We start from the raw sequence: 16,207 nt of genomic DNA on the forward strand, positions 1-16,207 counted from the left end.
CGAGGGATCGGGAAGGGTGGTGCGGGGGGAGGGGAATTTGTGGGTAACTCCGGTTCCGGCGACGATTCAAACCCAACCCGAAAACTCAACAATCAAATCAACACAACCACCTACCACCCTCTTCCGGAACGGGAGAAGCGCATTCCCGGACGGCGCAGGTGTGTGACGTTACTGAAGTGTTTTGCGAAGTGCCGTGTTTGTGTGTGCTTGTGTGTGTGTGTGTGCGAGCTGCATTATTGTTAGCATCAGCGAGCTCGCTTCGTGCTCGCTCGATATCGTGACGGCCATTTTTCTCGGTGTCCCAGGCCAGGCGGGGAGGCGGGAGGAAGGCAACGCGAGGAGGGTGAGGAGAGAGAAGGGGTAAGGAGGGGGTGGGAGCTATGGCGGCGGCGGCGGCAGAGCCTGGGCCACCACCATTATCTAACATTCGGAGCCAACGTCCATTGTCATCCGGGTCCACGATTCTATTGTCACTAAATTGCCGTTTGCGCACACAGTTTGCGCGCGCGCGCTCGCGCCTGTGTGTGTGTGTGTGTGTTTAGGCTAAGTGTGTTGAGTGATGAAAAAATTCACCAATGTACAACCCACCACCACCATCACCACCACCACCACCGACGATCACGACGTCTTCCGCTTTTTCTCGTTGGCTCGAAGAACAACGGGGTGTGACCTTTTTCTTTTTGTGAACTCCCAGCCCCTGGCCAGCAACCAACCGACCAGCAACCATCTCGTCCCGTCGCTTCTTTCAACACAACCCCCTCCCCCCACCCCCTTCCGTTTTTCTACCACCGAGCTAGAGCGCTGCGCTCTAAGCACAATGTCGCCTGGCGCCCTTGTTCGAGCCAAAGTACCGAGTGAACTTTGGATGGCTGAGCCATCTCTCCTCCTCCCTCTCCCTCTCTTCTACCCCTATCGGCCTCACAGGCGGTCTCCGCTGAAGCTAAACCGGGGAATTTCGGGTAGGGGGTGCTTTGAGCGATTTGGCGATTTGAGAGAGATGTTCACCCTTTGTATAAGGGGTGTTTTTGGGGGAGGGGATGAAGGGTTGCGGAAGGAGGTGTGTGCATTGTTTTTTTGTTTTTTTTTTGTTTCGATACCTGACCACCAAGAGCGTCACTTGAGGCAAACAAGCCAAGACCAGGAAAGGCGCAGGCGCACGGCGCTGGCAAAACGGCAGACCTCAAGCCAAAGGGGCAGCGTTGACGACAGTACGCATCCCCCTTCCTTCCTTCCAACATTTCCATTTTATATGTATGTGTGTGCTCGTGTGTGTGTGTGTGGGAGTTGTCACGAGTTACACGAGTTGGACGGGCGGCAGTGACCCAAAATTAGCCTGCCAAGTGGAGGGGAGGTTTGAGGGACCGGCGGCGGAGCGAATCCCGAGAAGCGCTTGTGGGGGGAGGGGGTGCGAGCTCGAGCGACTTCAATGCCAAACCGGACCGGAAGGCGCTGCGCACCGGTGGCCACATGTTGCCTACAAAATCAACCCCCCACCCCCTCCCCCTGCGTGGAGGCATGTTGAGTAGAGTGTTGTTGAGGGCGCGCAAAGTGGGAGTACTGCCTGCGGCTTGGGCGGCTGTGACGCATCGTGTCAAGGACGGATTAGGTGCGCGCGCGCGCGCGCGCGCCCTCGCTCAACTCTAGGCGCGTCATCAGCACACACACACACATGCACGCACACTTTGCGGTTGCAGTTTTTGCTGCGATGTGACGAGCCACGCATCTGCAACAGGCTCTGCAAGGGCTCATCTCGGGGAGAGGGGGGGGGGGGGGGGTGCAGACTCTCTCGGGGACTGCGGGGGGTTGTTTCGACCACCTGTTTCGACACCTCGGCTCCCATGCCTCCGGTGCCTTCCTTGCTGATCCCTTTCCACCCCACTTCCCACTCATCCCTTCGTCTTTCTCTAGCTTGCCGAACTGCGAAGACGGTGTGTACGTGTGTCCGTGTGTATATGAGTGTGTGTGTGCGACTGATTGATGGGCAGGAGAGTACAGTAGTGCAGTGTGTAAAGTGAAAGTGTAAAGTGTTGTTGTGATGTTGTGATCGCAGCAGTAGTCAGCAGGCAGGCTGCGGCAGTTCCCTTCCGAGCGTGTGTTCGGCGTGGCGCGTCACGTGCCCTTTTTTGTGTGTACGTGTGTGTGTGTGTGTGCGTACCCGAGGAGTGTCAAAGGGGCCGGGTTTTGGCCGGGCCTGGTCCTAAGTCCTGGTGCGTGGTTGAGAGGTTGCGCAAAGAGAGGTTTGGTGCTGCGGCCCTCGGTGACGCGTGGCCCTCCCCCAAAGGGGTCCTTCAAAGGGGCCCACTGGCTGTGGCTGTGACAGAGCGAGCGAGCGAGCGGGCGGGCGAGCGAGCGTGAGGGCGACGACGTCCTACCCCTAAGCAGCATCCATCAATTCTTGCAATCAACTGAGGCACCTGCGGAGAGTGAGAGTGTGCGTGATCCGCGAGCACATCGCGGTCTACTGAGGTAGCCAGCAGCAGCAGCAGCAGTCCCTCCTTCTCTCTCTCTCTCTCTGTCTCGCTCTCGCTCTCTATCTCTCTCGCTCCACTGTTTTGTCGCTCTACACTCCATTTCGTTGCCGTGCCGTGGTACAGCCGTCGATGGATCTACTCAAATGGCATACATCTCAGCGCAGGGTGTCATTTCGTCAGCTTTAAGGTGAGGAAAAGCTTAAATGTACCGTTGAGCGACCCCGCACTAGTCGCACTATTCCACATTCACTATTCGCAACACATTCTCCCTGAAATTGCGCTTTCTATGCTTTGCTCTTGTCCTCTGTTTATGAAGCAGGTGTATACTAGTTGTTTAAGACCACTTTTTCGTTTGACCCCTTGATCCGCGATGATGCGCACCTGCTAGGAGTCGACCTAGTCGATCTGAATTTGTAATACCGTGTACGACGAGAGAGAGCCTACAGTACCAGTAATAAGCAGTTAGTCTATTGTAATTTTGTTTTATTGTTATTCCTGCGACTACACAATAGTGAACCTTCGCCTTTACAATAACAAACAATACGGATCGAAACTTTCTCTAACATCACATCTGACACCACCACCTGTTGGTATCGTTAACGCGCTATTGTCTAAGTCGATTTATTGTCAAATTTTCTATATCTATAAAGTCTGCTCTTCCATACCTCGGTATTTTCTCCAGCTGCATATGAATACAGTGCTAAGGCATTGTCATTTGATCGTGTAGGGAGGGGATGGGATCGAACAGTATTCGCTGCAAGACTAACTTATCTGTCAATTCCTCTTTGCTTTTCTGTCCTGTCTCAATATTGACAGAAGCAAGACAGAATAGCGCGCCGAACGAACGCTAGCGAACGTGTCTTAGAGCGTAAGAGCCTATAATGACATTCAAGATTGCGTCTAGTGTATCTCTGAGCCTTCTTAAGACCGTGTGCTAAGGTTGCCTGCACTTAGTTGCCTGTAGCCAACTTCCCTCCCACGAATCATAGCTTCGCATGGTCGGTGAACTCCAAAGGGTGGCAATTTGTCTGGATCACCATGCGCCTCCATCCTTAAACAGCAAGGGTCGACAGCGGGAGGGTAGTGGTTTGGGCCGCTTGGGGCAAGGACCCCCGAGGATCTCCCGCTTCGAAGAGTTCCCCGTTCTGAGGGGTCTGCGGCAACTACTGATCGGCTCACCGAACGGAACTCAATCATGTCACGCAAGCTGGGGGGTGCGGGTGGGGATGAAGGTTGACAGATGTGTGAGTTGTCGAGAGACTCTAGCCCAAAGGCAAAGGACCTTCATATGGTGCTCGATTGTGCTGGTTGTTGTGCGGTTACCATCAGCGGCAGTGGGCTCTACTGCGGTACTGCGGTTCGTTCATCAACCGAGCAGCAACACCAGCAACAACAACAACAACAACAAGAGGGCTTGGCGAACCTAGTGGCCTCGGGTTGATCGAACCCTATCTGTACACACATTTTTTGTGTCCTTAGGCTTACAGGCGCGCGCACACACATTCATGCGTGTGTGTGGGTGTGTGTGCATCGTCAAGGACCACCTGGCGTCGGTCGCTGTTCGGTTCAGTCGCTAGGTTTTTGGCGTGATCGACGAAAGGAGCCCTAGCGTGTGACGTGAGACACACTCACCCACTCATTCATCACGCCAGGTCATGCCGATTGTGTTGTATCGCAACGTTTCACCACCAGCACCACCACCACCACCATCATTGTTGCTCTTGTGGCTAAGGTCTGTAAGACGCGTCCGGACCGGTCGCCGAGTGAAAGCGCGAGCCAGAGCGAGAAGAGGGAGATGGCATCTGGGAAAGGAAGAAAAAAAAGGGAGGGGGTAGGGGCGGGTAGGATTAAAGTAATTTAAAATAGATACACGCCGCGGCGACGGTTTTCTTGCTGCAGCTGCGATGGCCCACCACCCAGCAATTTGGGTCTTTTCTCTAGGCGTTGTTGAGGATGTGTGTGTGTGTGTGACCATGAAATTCCACGAGCCCCTTACATTCCACGCGGCCGTCTGTGCGCGGTCCTTAATACAATTGCCTCTTTGCCCGATGAGATACGCCAGTTACCAAACGGTTGCAGGTGTGTTAGTAGCCAGATTAGCAGAATCCTCATACCACCTCATACTCGCCTCAAGTAAGAGGCACCAAGAAAGAGGAGGAGGAGGAGGAGGAGGAGGAGGAGCGTGTTTCACGTTCGTCTGTGGGCTCACCGCTGACAGCGAATTTCACCACAACAACAACAACAACGCTCGGCACCGACGACAACACTCGAACCGATGCACTCGGACGGCGACGATCCGATCCGAAGCCGGACAGAAGCAGCCGCTCTAGCAGACATTCCACACTGTGGAGCAGTGGTTAAGGGAAAATGAGGAAAATCCTGATAGAACCAGCCCGTTCCAGCTCGCTTAGCTGGGGTCCTTCCTCACGAGCCTCAAGCGACGAGAGAGCGAGCGCGCACGTGTGTGTGTGTGTGTGTGTAATGATCATCTCTGCCAGCATTTTGCGCGAGACCTCCAGAAACCCAGAAAAAGAGAGAGAGTGAGAGAGAAAGAGAGAGTGGCACAGGTGACATGGGTCTTGTTGTTGTTGTTGTTGTTGTTGTTGTTGGGCCTGTTGGACAAACCCTTTTGCATAATTCAGTAGTCACACCGATGTGTATGTGTGTGTGTGTGTGTGTGTGCTTCGCCTGGCTGTGGGTCTGGAGAGCACCAAAATTGACGCACTTTCGTGTGTGTGTGTGTTTGAATGTGCCAGTCTGGCGTTGGATGACGCAAGCGATAGTATGTGGCCGGAAGTGTAAGTGCGCGGCTGCTACGAGGTGGTGGCCACCACGCCACCCCGACGAAAAACCCGACGAGCTATTTGACGGATTTCATGCTCACCGACCAGCGGGCTGACCGAGCACCGAGCACCGAGCACCCGCACCGAGCAGCGGCTCTGTGCCTCTGTGTGTGTGTGGTAGTAAGGTCTCGCTTTCGGTCACGCTCGGGCCCTCTCTCGCGCGCGCTCTCTCTTTCTCTCTCTCTCTCTTGCTATCGCTGCTTGTCAGAGGTTCTTGCTGCTAGAACCATTCCCTTCGCAACAAACGCTCTACATTGTCAGGGGTCCCTGCCTCACTGTCTTTGTTCCGTTTATGCCGCGCTCTCTCTCTCTCTCTCTCTGTCGCCACTGTCACTGAGAGCTTCGCGCGCTCTGCTTGCTCTTGAGAGCTGCTGCTGCAGAGGACATGCCGATGGCGTATCGCGTTGCGGTCGTTTCTAGTAATGCGCTGCGAGGGGGCGGGGGTCAACCCCCCCCCCCCCCCCTCCCAGCTCACCTTTGTTTGATCCTTAACTGCCGCTTCGTGTCTGTACGAGACCCACAAACTCCTCTCACTCTCTTACTCCCCTCTTACTGCTGCTTGCTACACAATTTGGCTAATTTCGGGCCGTCAGAGCGGTGTGCGTGTGTGTGTGTAGGCGTGTACCCGCATATGTATGTATGGTAGCAGGCAAAAACCCTAGGCGGCTAGGCTGACCAATACTAGCAGCAGCAGTAGCTCTCGTCCTCGAGGGTAGACCGTTGCAAAAACACACACGCACCGACCCACCCACACACACACACACACACACACACACCCACACGGACACGTAGCCACCGACTGTTTGTGTGTGTGTGTGTGTGGTTAATGTGGAAGGAGCCATGGCCTCCTGGCTAGACCGGAGGAGGAGGAGGAGGAAGAGAAGGAGGAGGAGGAGGAGGTGGAGGACCGACAAAACCGAGACCGAGAACACCGACCGAACGAAACCGCCGCGTGTGGGTGTGTGTGTGTGTGTGAGTGTGTGTGTGTGTCGTTCGGTCGCGTCGCGGTCTCGGAATCTCGTTCTCGTGGCAGGGGCAGGGCAGCCCACGGGCCAGCCCCAAGGACCATTCCAGTTGACGCTGGCTCGCTGGCATAGCATTCCGTATTGCAACCGTGCAGCGATCGGCCGACTGTTTCGCGCATACTGGCCAACTACCAACTCCAGCCGTGTCCAGTCCTGTGCAGTCCACAGCAACAGCAACAGCAACAGCAACAGCAACAGCAACAGCAACAGCAACAGCAGCTCGTTCTCCTTCTCCACCTCCATTTACGGTGTACGCCAGGTTTGTCCGTACCTGTACGTACGTGTGTCTGTTTGTGTGTATGTGTGTGTCTGTGTGTGTGCGCGTGTGCCCGTTCGTCCGTATGTGTAGGTGATTCTGGTGGTTCGCATTCGCAAGTTTTGTGAGGCAAGTAGAGTTTGCCTTTGCTGGAGTAACGCTAGAGGACGTTTCGGTTCGGAACACACACCGCTCCAGTCACCGCTTTTTGTCCTCGCGACCGCGCACCTTTGCCTGCAGAGCCTCAATCAGTGGACAGCGGATCGCGGATCATTATCCACCACCACGCACCGTCGACCATGGGAGCCGTTAGTACTGGTGCGGAATCGCTGGAGTGCTGTAGCGGTAGTGTAACTGGCGGAAGCAACGCCCAGAACCAGTCGGCGGGGCCGGGGCCAGCACCACCACCACCACCACCACCATCATCGGCAGCAGCAGCAGCAGCAGGATCGGCACCCCAACAACGCCTGCAGGCCATGCCAACCCACACCAATCAGCATCAGCAGCAGCAGTTGGCTCCTTCGGGCTCCAGTGGTTCACTCCGGCCACCGAGCACGCTACCACTGGCGAGCATCACCGGTAACGGCAACCTCCTTCAGCAGCAACCACCACAACAACCAATCCGACAGCCGGTACAACCGGACCAGCAGCAGCTCATCCACGGCGGTCCACGGTCACACCAGCAGCAGCAACAAAAGGTCCACGAGCATACGCAGCTGGACATCGAGAACAACAACAACAACAACAACAGTAACAACCTCCGATGGCAGCAGCAGCAGCAACAGCAGCAGCAGCAACATCTGTACGTCAATCCGGTGCAGAGCTACTTGAACTACGATCTTTACCTGAAGCACACGTTCTACGATGAGCACGAGTACTTCAACCACCTGAACAACAATGGCACCATCGGTAACGGTACCGCCGGTACGAAGCTGGCCCCACTCGCGACCGCCGGTACGATGTCCCTGTACTCGGAGTACACCGCCGGCGGTGTCGATACGCCGGCCACGCTCGACGCCAGCAACCGGTCCGGTTCCTGCCAGTGTCTGTTTGCTCGCTACTGCACCGGCAAGGGCCGGCGCCGGTCCTGCACCTGTACGCTCGACTCCTGCTGCCACGGTTCCGAGGCGGACGGCCCGTCATCGGTGGGCAAGAAGGGCAAGGGGGCGGCGGCGGCGTCGGGGAAGCAGGGTAAGGGCGGCAAAGCGTCGAAGGCATCCGGCGGCGGCGCCGCCACCGCCACCGCCGGTGGTCAGCTGGCGGCCGTGAAGGAGCAGCAGGAGGCGACGGTAGCGTCGGCGGCGGCGGCAGCGGCGGCGGCCGCAACCGCACCCCCAAAGCCCAAACCCACCACGGGCGGGGGCGGGGGTGGGGGTGCAGCGGCCGCCCGAAACCGGGGTGCGGCGGGACGTGGGGCAGGCGCTACCGATACCGATCCGCTGATGAGGCGCCCCCGGCGCAAAAAGGACACCAGCAGCGAGCAGGATTTGGCCGCGAAGCTGCAACAGCAACAGCAACAGCAACACCTGCAACCCCTGAACCAGCAGCAACATCAGCAGCAGCAGTTCGGCAGCCACGGTGGGACGGACTGGCAGCAGCAGCTCTTCGGGCAGCAGCCGCTCTTCGGGCAGCAGCACGATCAGCAACAGCAACACGAGTAACTATCAATCATCATGCTCCTGCAAAACATCACCAACAACACCACCACCACCACCACTACAAACACCTCACAACCAGTGCGTCACAACACCCCACCATCCACAATTCACTCTCAGTCTCCCTTCTCACTGACCTACCTCTAACTCAACCCTCACCCACCCCAATCCCCAATGCCAAAAACCGGACAAGGGTTGCATCTTTACTCCCTTTATTTACTCGCACGCGTCACCGCATCAACCCCCAACCCCTCGGGGTTCTGCATTCTGCCTCTTTTTTTTGTCTAGAAGCTCGTTTGCTTGCTCCGGATCTATCTCACTGATGGCACACACACCTACACACACGCACACAAAGCCTCCACCCCCCCTACCTTTCGATCACTATAAAACGTCTACCGGCCTTAAGGGGTGTCCGGTTGGAGACGCTGCTACTGCTGCTACTGTTGGCGACAGCAACTCATCGAACCCCATGTCATCTCTAGAGATAGAGAGACAAACACACACACACACACACAGACACACACACAAACGGCACTCGGCCTGGTCTTGCTGATTGCTGATTATCACGCTCAACCCCCCGGGCCCCAACCCCTAGGGGTCGTGGCGCAATTTGGATTTTGGATTCCCTGGTGCGATTCACCGTGGCGCCAGCACGAGTTAGTCGGTGGTGAGGGAGAGAGGTGACCGTCTACTGCGTGTAGACACTGCAATCGCCATCCTACCCTCTTCCCCTTCCTCCCTTCCTCCCGCTAGGGTGGATTCGCTACGCCATAATTAAATAATCGATTGGCCAACTAGGCGAGGGGTGGAGAAAGGGGGGTAGGGGGAGGGGGATCGCTGGACCTTAATTACCGGTTTGTGCCGGTCCGCGCCCGTGTGGACTACAAGGAAAAAACAAAAAAAAAAAGCCGTAGTCAATTACCCGTGTGCCGCCTCGAAGTCGTCGTCGTCGTCGCCATCGTCTTCGTCGACGCCGTCGCCATCATCGTCTGCCCAGTTTGGCCGTTATGAATCACGGCAAAAAGCACAACATGCGACACAAACCCCAACCCCCTAGCGCTCTAAACACACACACACAAACACGAACGGTTTGGGGTTAAACGAGCGGGATCTGGTATGGTAGATCGGTCCAGGGGGAGGTCACAAGGGGTCCCGGGGTTGTGCCCATGTGCTCGTTCCGTGCGGGACTAATTGGGGCACCCTGTCGTGTCGAGTCTCTGTGCGTCGTCACCCCCACCGACCTCCTCTGCCGACCCTCCCCCGTAATTATAAGCCCCCTCCTAGCTTTCAAGACCTTTTACAATGGAGGGGGTGAGGGGGGTTGTAGATGGCGCCACCGTTGCACAAAAAACGAACGAGCGGCAGTGATGGATGCAGTCTCTAAAAAAACAAAAAAAAAAACAGGGGATGCAAATCCGGGGGTTGGTGCACACACACAGCGAGCGATATCCCCCTCCTTTTCTCCACCATTCCCATATTTTCCCCGGGGTCAGGGAACCACCAACATCCCCCTCCCCCCTTCACATATCCTAACCCCAGCTCACGTGTTGGTGAGGCCTCTAATTTAATGTTTTCTTACCCTTCCGTACAGGCCTTTACCCCCCTCTAACTACCCCCCCCCTCCCCTTATTTGTCCCTTCTCACACCACCCCCCCCCCCCCCCCCCAAAAACACACACACGCACGCAATACACCGAAACACGTGAACACGCACCACCGTGAAGCCATGGAGCAGCATCCTCTTCGCTTGAGCGGCCCAGCACCAGCCCGCATGCACCCGCCCTTCCCACGTGCCCCCTCCCCGAGTTTCGATGATGATGATGATGATGCCGATGATGATGATGATGATGATGACACTGAGTTACTGAGATGACTGCATGCTGATTGGACGAATGGCCATCGATGGAAGACTCGCAGCTTCGCACTGTTGTGTTTTTGCTACCTTCTTCTCCCCCCACATGCCGTAGTCGTAGTAGAGGAAATCATCCCTCATCCACTTCCTATCCTCCTCCCTCGCCACCCCGGATTGCAAGGACAGCTTGGGCAGCTGTTTGCTGTTTGCTGTTTGCTGTTGCTGTTGCTGCTGCTGCTGTGTATGCTTTCGAACGCACTTCATTAAACCGCTCCCGCCCCTCCCCGCCCCCTCTCCCTTCTCTCCCAACCCCCATGCCTGCCTGAAACGCTTCGACGAAAACGGCTTCAAACGGGATGCGATGGCCTATGCTATGTGTGTTATGCGCGCTGCTCTCGTCCTGCTGCCTTGCGCTTTTCTGCCGAAACCGAAACCGAAACCGAACGCGAACCGCATTCTGCGCAACACTTCACTTCACTTCAGCTCTTCAGGCGCCAATTATAGCCGGTAGCAGAGCGCCGAGCGCGCAGCATCAGGCACCATTAGGCACATTAGTTCGTATGGCGTGTTGTTGATTTGTTTGTAGATTAAAGGTTACCGCCGTAACCGTGGCTTTACCTGTGGCTTTTAGGAAACGCAACCTTAGAATTAAGATCGATTAGATTAATCGATCGAGTGTAGAGATCGAGGGCAGGGGGAGTAGAAAACGGAAGCCCTGTACCTGGTGTGTGTGCGCGCGCGTGTCTCCATCCGCGTTTTGGCTGGTAAATAAACGAAAGCGTTTGAAGCGACTAAACCAAAAAACAAAAGAAACGAATACAACAAGATAATAAAAAAAAGAGAACTCCAGGCACTGCAGCGGTCTGTTTTTATTCTCCAAAGGTTTGCAAAGGTACACGATACCCGTTTTCTCCTTACATCCTTCCTCGCCCTTCACGTATGAATTATGTTCACTCTAGTACCAATGAGTTTGTTTGTTGAAACAAAAAACATAAATTGCAAACCAAAACGGCACGCGCCGCTTCACGCATATCGCTTCACTCACGCAAGTGTCGGTATGGTATGCTGTATGCTGCAGTAGCTTATGATATCTATCTTGCCGCGAGGTGCGTGGGTGGGTAGGGGGAAGAAAATGGGCTGCTGAAAGGAACCGCGCTGTCGCTGCTGCACTGTTTCTTCTTCTTCTTCGCTTCGCTTTCTAGCTGGCTGTCCTAGTCCCTAAGTCGTCGTCGCGTCGCGTCACGTCGCGTCACGAGAGCACCACATTCCGCGCTGCTGCTTGCTAGCGGGGGCCAGAGCTAGGTTTATATATAAATCGAGGCGAATGGTGGTGGTGGTGTTGGACCGACCGATGCGAAAACAATTAGAGCTAAAGAGCATCGTCCTGGCACCAACCCCTCCGCCCCCCCCTCCCTCTTCCTCTCTTTTTTTTAAACCGACAGCTCACCTTACCACCAACCCCCCTCTCTCGTTGTCGCTGTGTTCTCGCTTGACTTTGCTGCTGCTGTTGACGCTTAAGTGCTTGCATTTGAAAGGGGGGAGGGGGGAGAGGGAAGGAGAGACGGCAGCTTTTGGCAACCGCGACTGCGACCGGGCGGCTCCAGTGCAACCTGCAACCCGGTTACGCTGCTTACGGCTTTAATTCAACGGGAGAAGGGGAGGGGGTGGGGGTGGAGGGGTGTATTTGCTCCACGTTGCCACGATCCCTCTCTACCTCTCTCTCCCCCTTTCTCTCTCTCTCTCTCTCTTCTATTTGTGCGTCTATTAAGCGCATATCGCTCCGCTACGCAGTCCCCTCTCGCAATTATTCTACAACCCCACCCCCCCACCCCCCAAAATACTAGCCCATCTTTACGCCTCCATGTCTCTTTTTCCCTTTCTCTGCTCTCTACTTCTCTCTCTCTCTCTCTCTCTCTCTCTCTCTCTTTCTCTCTCTCTCTTTCCCAACAGGTGAGTACTGAGTCCATTAGGCCGCATTTAGAGTTCATGTAGAGTTCTGCTGGGATGCCGCGCGGCTGTCGCTGGACAGACCGAAATGAAAAAAAACCCCTGGAGAAGCTGGAGAGCGAGAGGGTCCCAAACCCATTATAGTAACATCACCAACGAAACATACACACACACACACAGACCTCGTGAATTTCCCATAGCACACGTGCTTAGTAGTAAATGCAACTGAGTATTTTTGGAGAACAGGGGTGCGGGGGGCGGGGGGGGAGGCTGTGCAGGAGGGAGTATCGATCACGAGACTGCTTCGCGACTCTTCGTGACCCCGGCATCTGCGCCATCTGCGGCCACCAAAAATCATCTACCTTGAGAAATCGATTCAATCGGAAGGGTTGTTGCGGATGGGAGATGGGGGAGGAACTATCTCCATCTCTACGTCTAGCGCGAGGTTCCGGTTCCGTGTCACCTTAACCACACCACAGCACACCACACACCGAAGATCGCAAGGACCCTGCCGTTCGTCGTTCATCGATAAATGCCGGCAACGGGTTTGCGAGAATGATGCGGTGGGTCCCGGGTATGGGGGTGTAAACCGGCAGATGGAATGCCGGTAAGAAAGAGAGCGAGGGTTGGCATCGGTGCCGGATGCCCGACAAGCACGAAAACGAAGCGCACGAGGACGCCGAAATCGACCGACGGCCGACGCCCGCATTGCACCATTCATCGCCCCCAAAAAACCCATTCATCATCCCCTAATCATTAGCGCCGCCGTCGTCGTCGTGTTGCGGGTTGCGCTTTTTCCCCCGGGTGGTGATGAGGGGGTGCAGGAGCTTTGGAGAAGAGCCCGTGACCGTGAGGCGTGTGGCAAGAAAATATTATGTGCGCTTATCGTGAGTTAGTGTGTCAACCGTTAACCGAACCAAAGCGGGAGTTTAGGGAGTTGTTGTTGGTGGTGGTGGTGGGGGGTTGCCAAGCGAAGCGTTATGTCTGCATTATCGTTTTGCGCGGTTTCATCCTTCTTGTTATTTCCTGCGGCATCCGGTCCCGGAGCGAATATCACTGCATCGTGCTGCTGCTGCTGATTGCGCACCCTCTTCCCCTTTTTTTCTCCACCCCTTTTGAGCGTGGGAGGGATGCTTGAGGATGACACCAGCGTAGTAAACCGGGTAGGGGGGTAGTAAATGGAGAAGCGAGAAAACGAAATGGAGCAAGAGGGAAAAAAAATACAAACCCCCACCCCGGGGGAGGGGGTGAGACATGAATGCATCAGGTGGTTTTGACGACGATGAGGCGTGTGGCACTTGCCAGTGCATCGCTTTGCATCGTGCTCTCCCCGGGGCGGGGCGGGTCAAGTGCCCATCGGTCGGTACTCGTCGGAAGTGCCCTATGCAGCGCAGTTACGGGAGGTGTACTAGTGTTTGAACAAACAAAATAGTCCCTCCCCCCCTCAGCCCAGGGCAGGGCTCCACACACACACACACACTCGACGTGTGTTGGCGCCAGCTGTTGTGTTAGCGCCTTTGGCGGCCCAAGTGGCTCATCTCTCATCTCTCTGCTTGCCCTATTACCCACTCCAGTAGTGGTACTCCAGTAGTGGCCTGTCGCTCCCTTCGAGAGGCCTGTTCTGCAGCCTCCAGCCCATATGTAGCACCCTCTTACAACTCTTGTGATGGGCGGTTACGACGGTGACGGTGAACTTAATCGACAAACAGAACCGTTTGTGAATGCGAACTCGGTTGTTGTTCGCAGCAGAGGGGACACGTCGTCAGCAAGGGCGGCAAAGGGCAAGAGCTGCAAGCAACCGCCCTTGTGAGAGAGTGCCCCAAGAGTGTTACTGTTTGTATGCACCAACTATGTGCCGTAGCTAACTACCTAAAACAGCAACAGAGTCGTTCTCTGGATCTGGAGAGATTCGCAAAAAACAAAAATAAGACCAGAACCCCCGGAAATGGGTGGCAATTGAAGGGTGTGAGAGTGTGAGTGATCACTGGCGTGGTGTCGCTGGTGCGGGCACACTTTTTGGCCAAATGGCACCGACCCTTGTGCTGGTTCAATCGAGCGAGAGGTGTGAAAATGTTGACGTATCGCCCTCTGCGCTGTTGCTTATGTGTGAGTGCGAATGGCTGCTGCTGCTGTGGCGTAGAGAGTCGTGTAATGGTCGTTTATTTTGATAATCGGAGCTAAGCTCTAAGGCTGACAGCAGCAGCAGCGGCAGCAGCAGCAGCAAGCGTTTTGGCATCCATCCAGTCGCGGACATGTTGCTGTCAACGAACCGAACCGACGGAGCCGAACAACCGACAGATAAAGAAAGCAGGAGAGAGAGATAGAGAGAGAGAGCAACAGAGTGAGAAAGAAGATAGTAGATTGGCTCTAGAGACGCAGACCATAGCAGCAACAGCAGCAGCAGCAGCAGCAGTGCGCGCCAGGAGCACCAGGAACCGAGAGTCCTAGTCCCCGAGTTTACGAGCGCTGGCAGCGTGACCGATCCACCCCTCTCGCCACCCCCGTGAGTGACGCCCGAGTGAGTGGGAAGATCCTGATCTGCTTCGATATTAGCGCCGATGAGCTACTGGCTGCAGCACTTTCGTAGTAATAAGACCATTGCTTCCTCTGCCAGAGAGAGAGAGAGAGAGAGAGAGAAGGAGAGAGTATGTGTATGTGTGCGTGTGTGTGAGAGAGAGAGAAAAGGAAAGCACAAGGCAATGCGTCTCGTGTGCGGACCGTCGTCGTCGTGTTGACGCATAATGCGCCCGAAACATGCTCTGGCGGCGGGTGAGTGACCCGATTGGTCCCGGTCCAGGCGGTGTCCATTCGAAGGCGCGAAGCTCCTCGGCGCACCACGAAGGACGAGGCTGCGCCGTGCCGCGTGTGTGTGTGTCGCAGTCGGCCTTCTCGGCTACCGCTGCTACCGGTGGTGGTGAGTCCGACGACGACCATCCCCGAGTGACCGACCTCCGAGTGCCGCAGCAGCAGTCAAGTGAGCAACGCTTTCATCTCGATTCGCGCTACGCAACACCACGCATCACCCTCCAGTGCCTTCTCTTCTGTCTCTCTCGCACACACACACACACACACACACACACACTCTCTTTCTCTCTCTACCTCTCTCTCATGCTGTCGCAGCACACCTGCTCACCTGCAGGTTGAGTGACGCTGGGTTACGTGCGGCTCTGTTTGCCTATTCTAAACCCCCACCCCAGGGGTGCGGTGTGTGCGCGCTGAGCCGAGTTTTTCTCGTGGTAGGCAGACGCTGGCAGGCGCTGGCAGGACCGCCCGAGAGTGCCGTGCCTGACGATGGCCCGCGGCCCGAAGAGCGAGCGAACGCGTACGAGCCTCGGCCAGTCACGCACCGCCGAGACCGCCGTTCTGTGCCGTGCCGAGTTGCCTGTTCTGTTTTGGTTCTTCGACCCGGCAACGCTGGCTGGCTTGGTTGCTCGGCCACCGGGCCCGGACTACTGGGCACTACCACTCGGCCGGAGGTTACACGGGCGCCACATTCGCCCGCTGGAACACAGCAAAGGAGCACTGCTGTGGTGTGTTTTTGCTGCCGTGCCGTGCGAGACCCTCCGCGAGACCCCTTGTCGACACCATCACTCTCGCTCTCTCTCTCTCTCTCTCTGCGACGATTCCCCGCGACCGCGCAATCAACGCAACAACAACGCAACAACAACGCGCACACCGTGGCGGGCGGGTTTTGTTTGTGTGTACCGCACGGTACCGATTAACAGGCAGGTTCCGCAGGTTTCTGGTCGAGATTTCGGGTTTTTTTGGTGGTCATCGCGCGTGGCCGGCCCGCAAAAATACCGGCCGGGTTATAGACAAACGGGGCAGAACGGGCAACGGTTGCCTGGTCCGGACCTACAATTGACCATTTAGCGAGGGGAGAGTCCATAGCGCTCTACTGCTACTACTGCTACTACTACCACTACTACTGATCCGTCACGCTGCGCTGCGCCGTGCGAGTAGAAGTTGAACAGCAGCAGCAGCAGCAGCAGCAGCAGAGCACGGCACGGGGTCAGCAGCCATACAAATGACACACGAAGGACCCTGCTGCTAGAGAGAACCAACCAGTCAACCAGTCAGTCAGTCAGTCAGTTAGTCAGTTAGTGCCAGCCAGTGGCAAGTGTGTGGCTCGCGCGCGCGTGTATACATGTCCTGTTTG

General features: G+C 56.0%; 1 protein-coding gene across 5 annotated transcripts in view; it reads left to right on the forward strand.

Moving 5' to 3' along the window:
- The window catches only part of LOC125951850 (potassium voltage-gated channel protein Shaker), an 82,535-nt gene that overhangs the window by 5,840 nt on the left and 60,488 nt on the right, over positions 1–16,207 (forward strand). The window contains exon 2 of one of the 5 annotated variants that reach the window (XM_049680970.1): positions 1,909–2,658. The exons of the other annotated variants lie outside the window; for them this stretch is intronic. Coding sequence (XP_049536927.1) covers positions 2,615–2,658 — 44 coding nt within the window. The 5' untranslated portion in view covers positions 1,909–2,614. The remainder of the gene's footprint in view (positions 1–1,908; positions 2,659–16,207) is intronic. 5 annotated transcript variants of the gene reach the window in all.

This window comes from Anopheles darlingi, chromosome X, assembly GCF_943734745.1.
Source record: "Anopheles darlingi chromosome X, idAnoDarlMG_H_01, whole genome shotgun sequence".
NCBI lineage: Eukaryota > Metazoa > Arthropoda > Insecta > Diptera > Culicidae > Anopheles > Anopheles darlingi.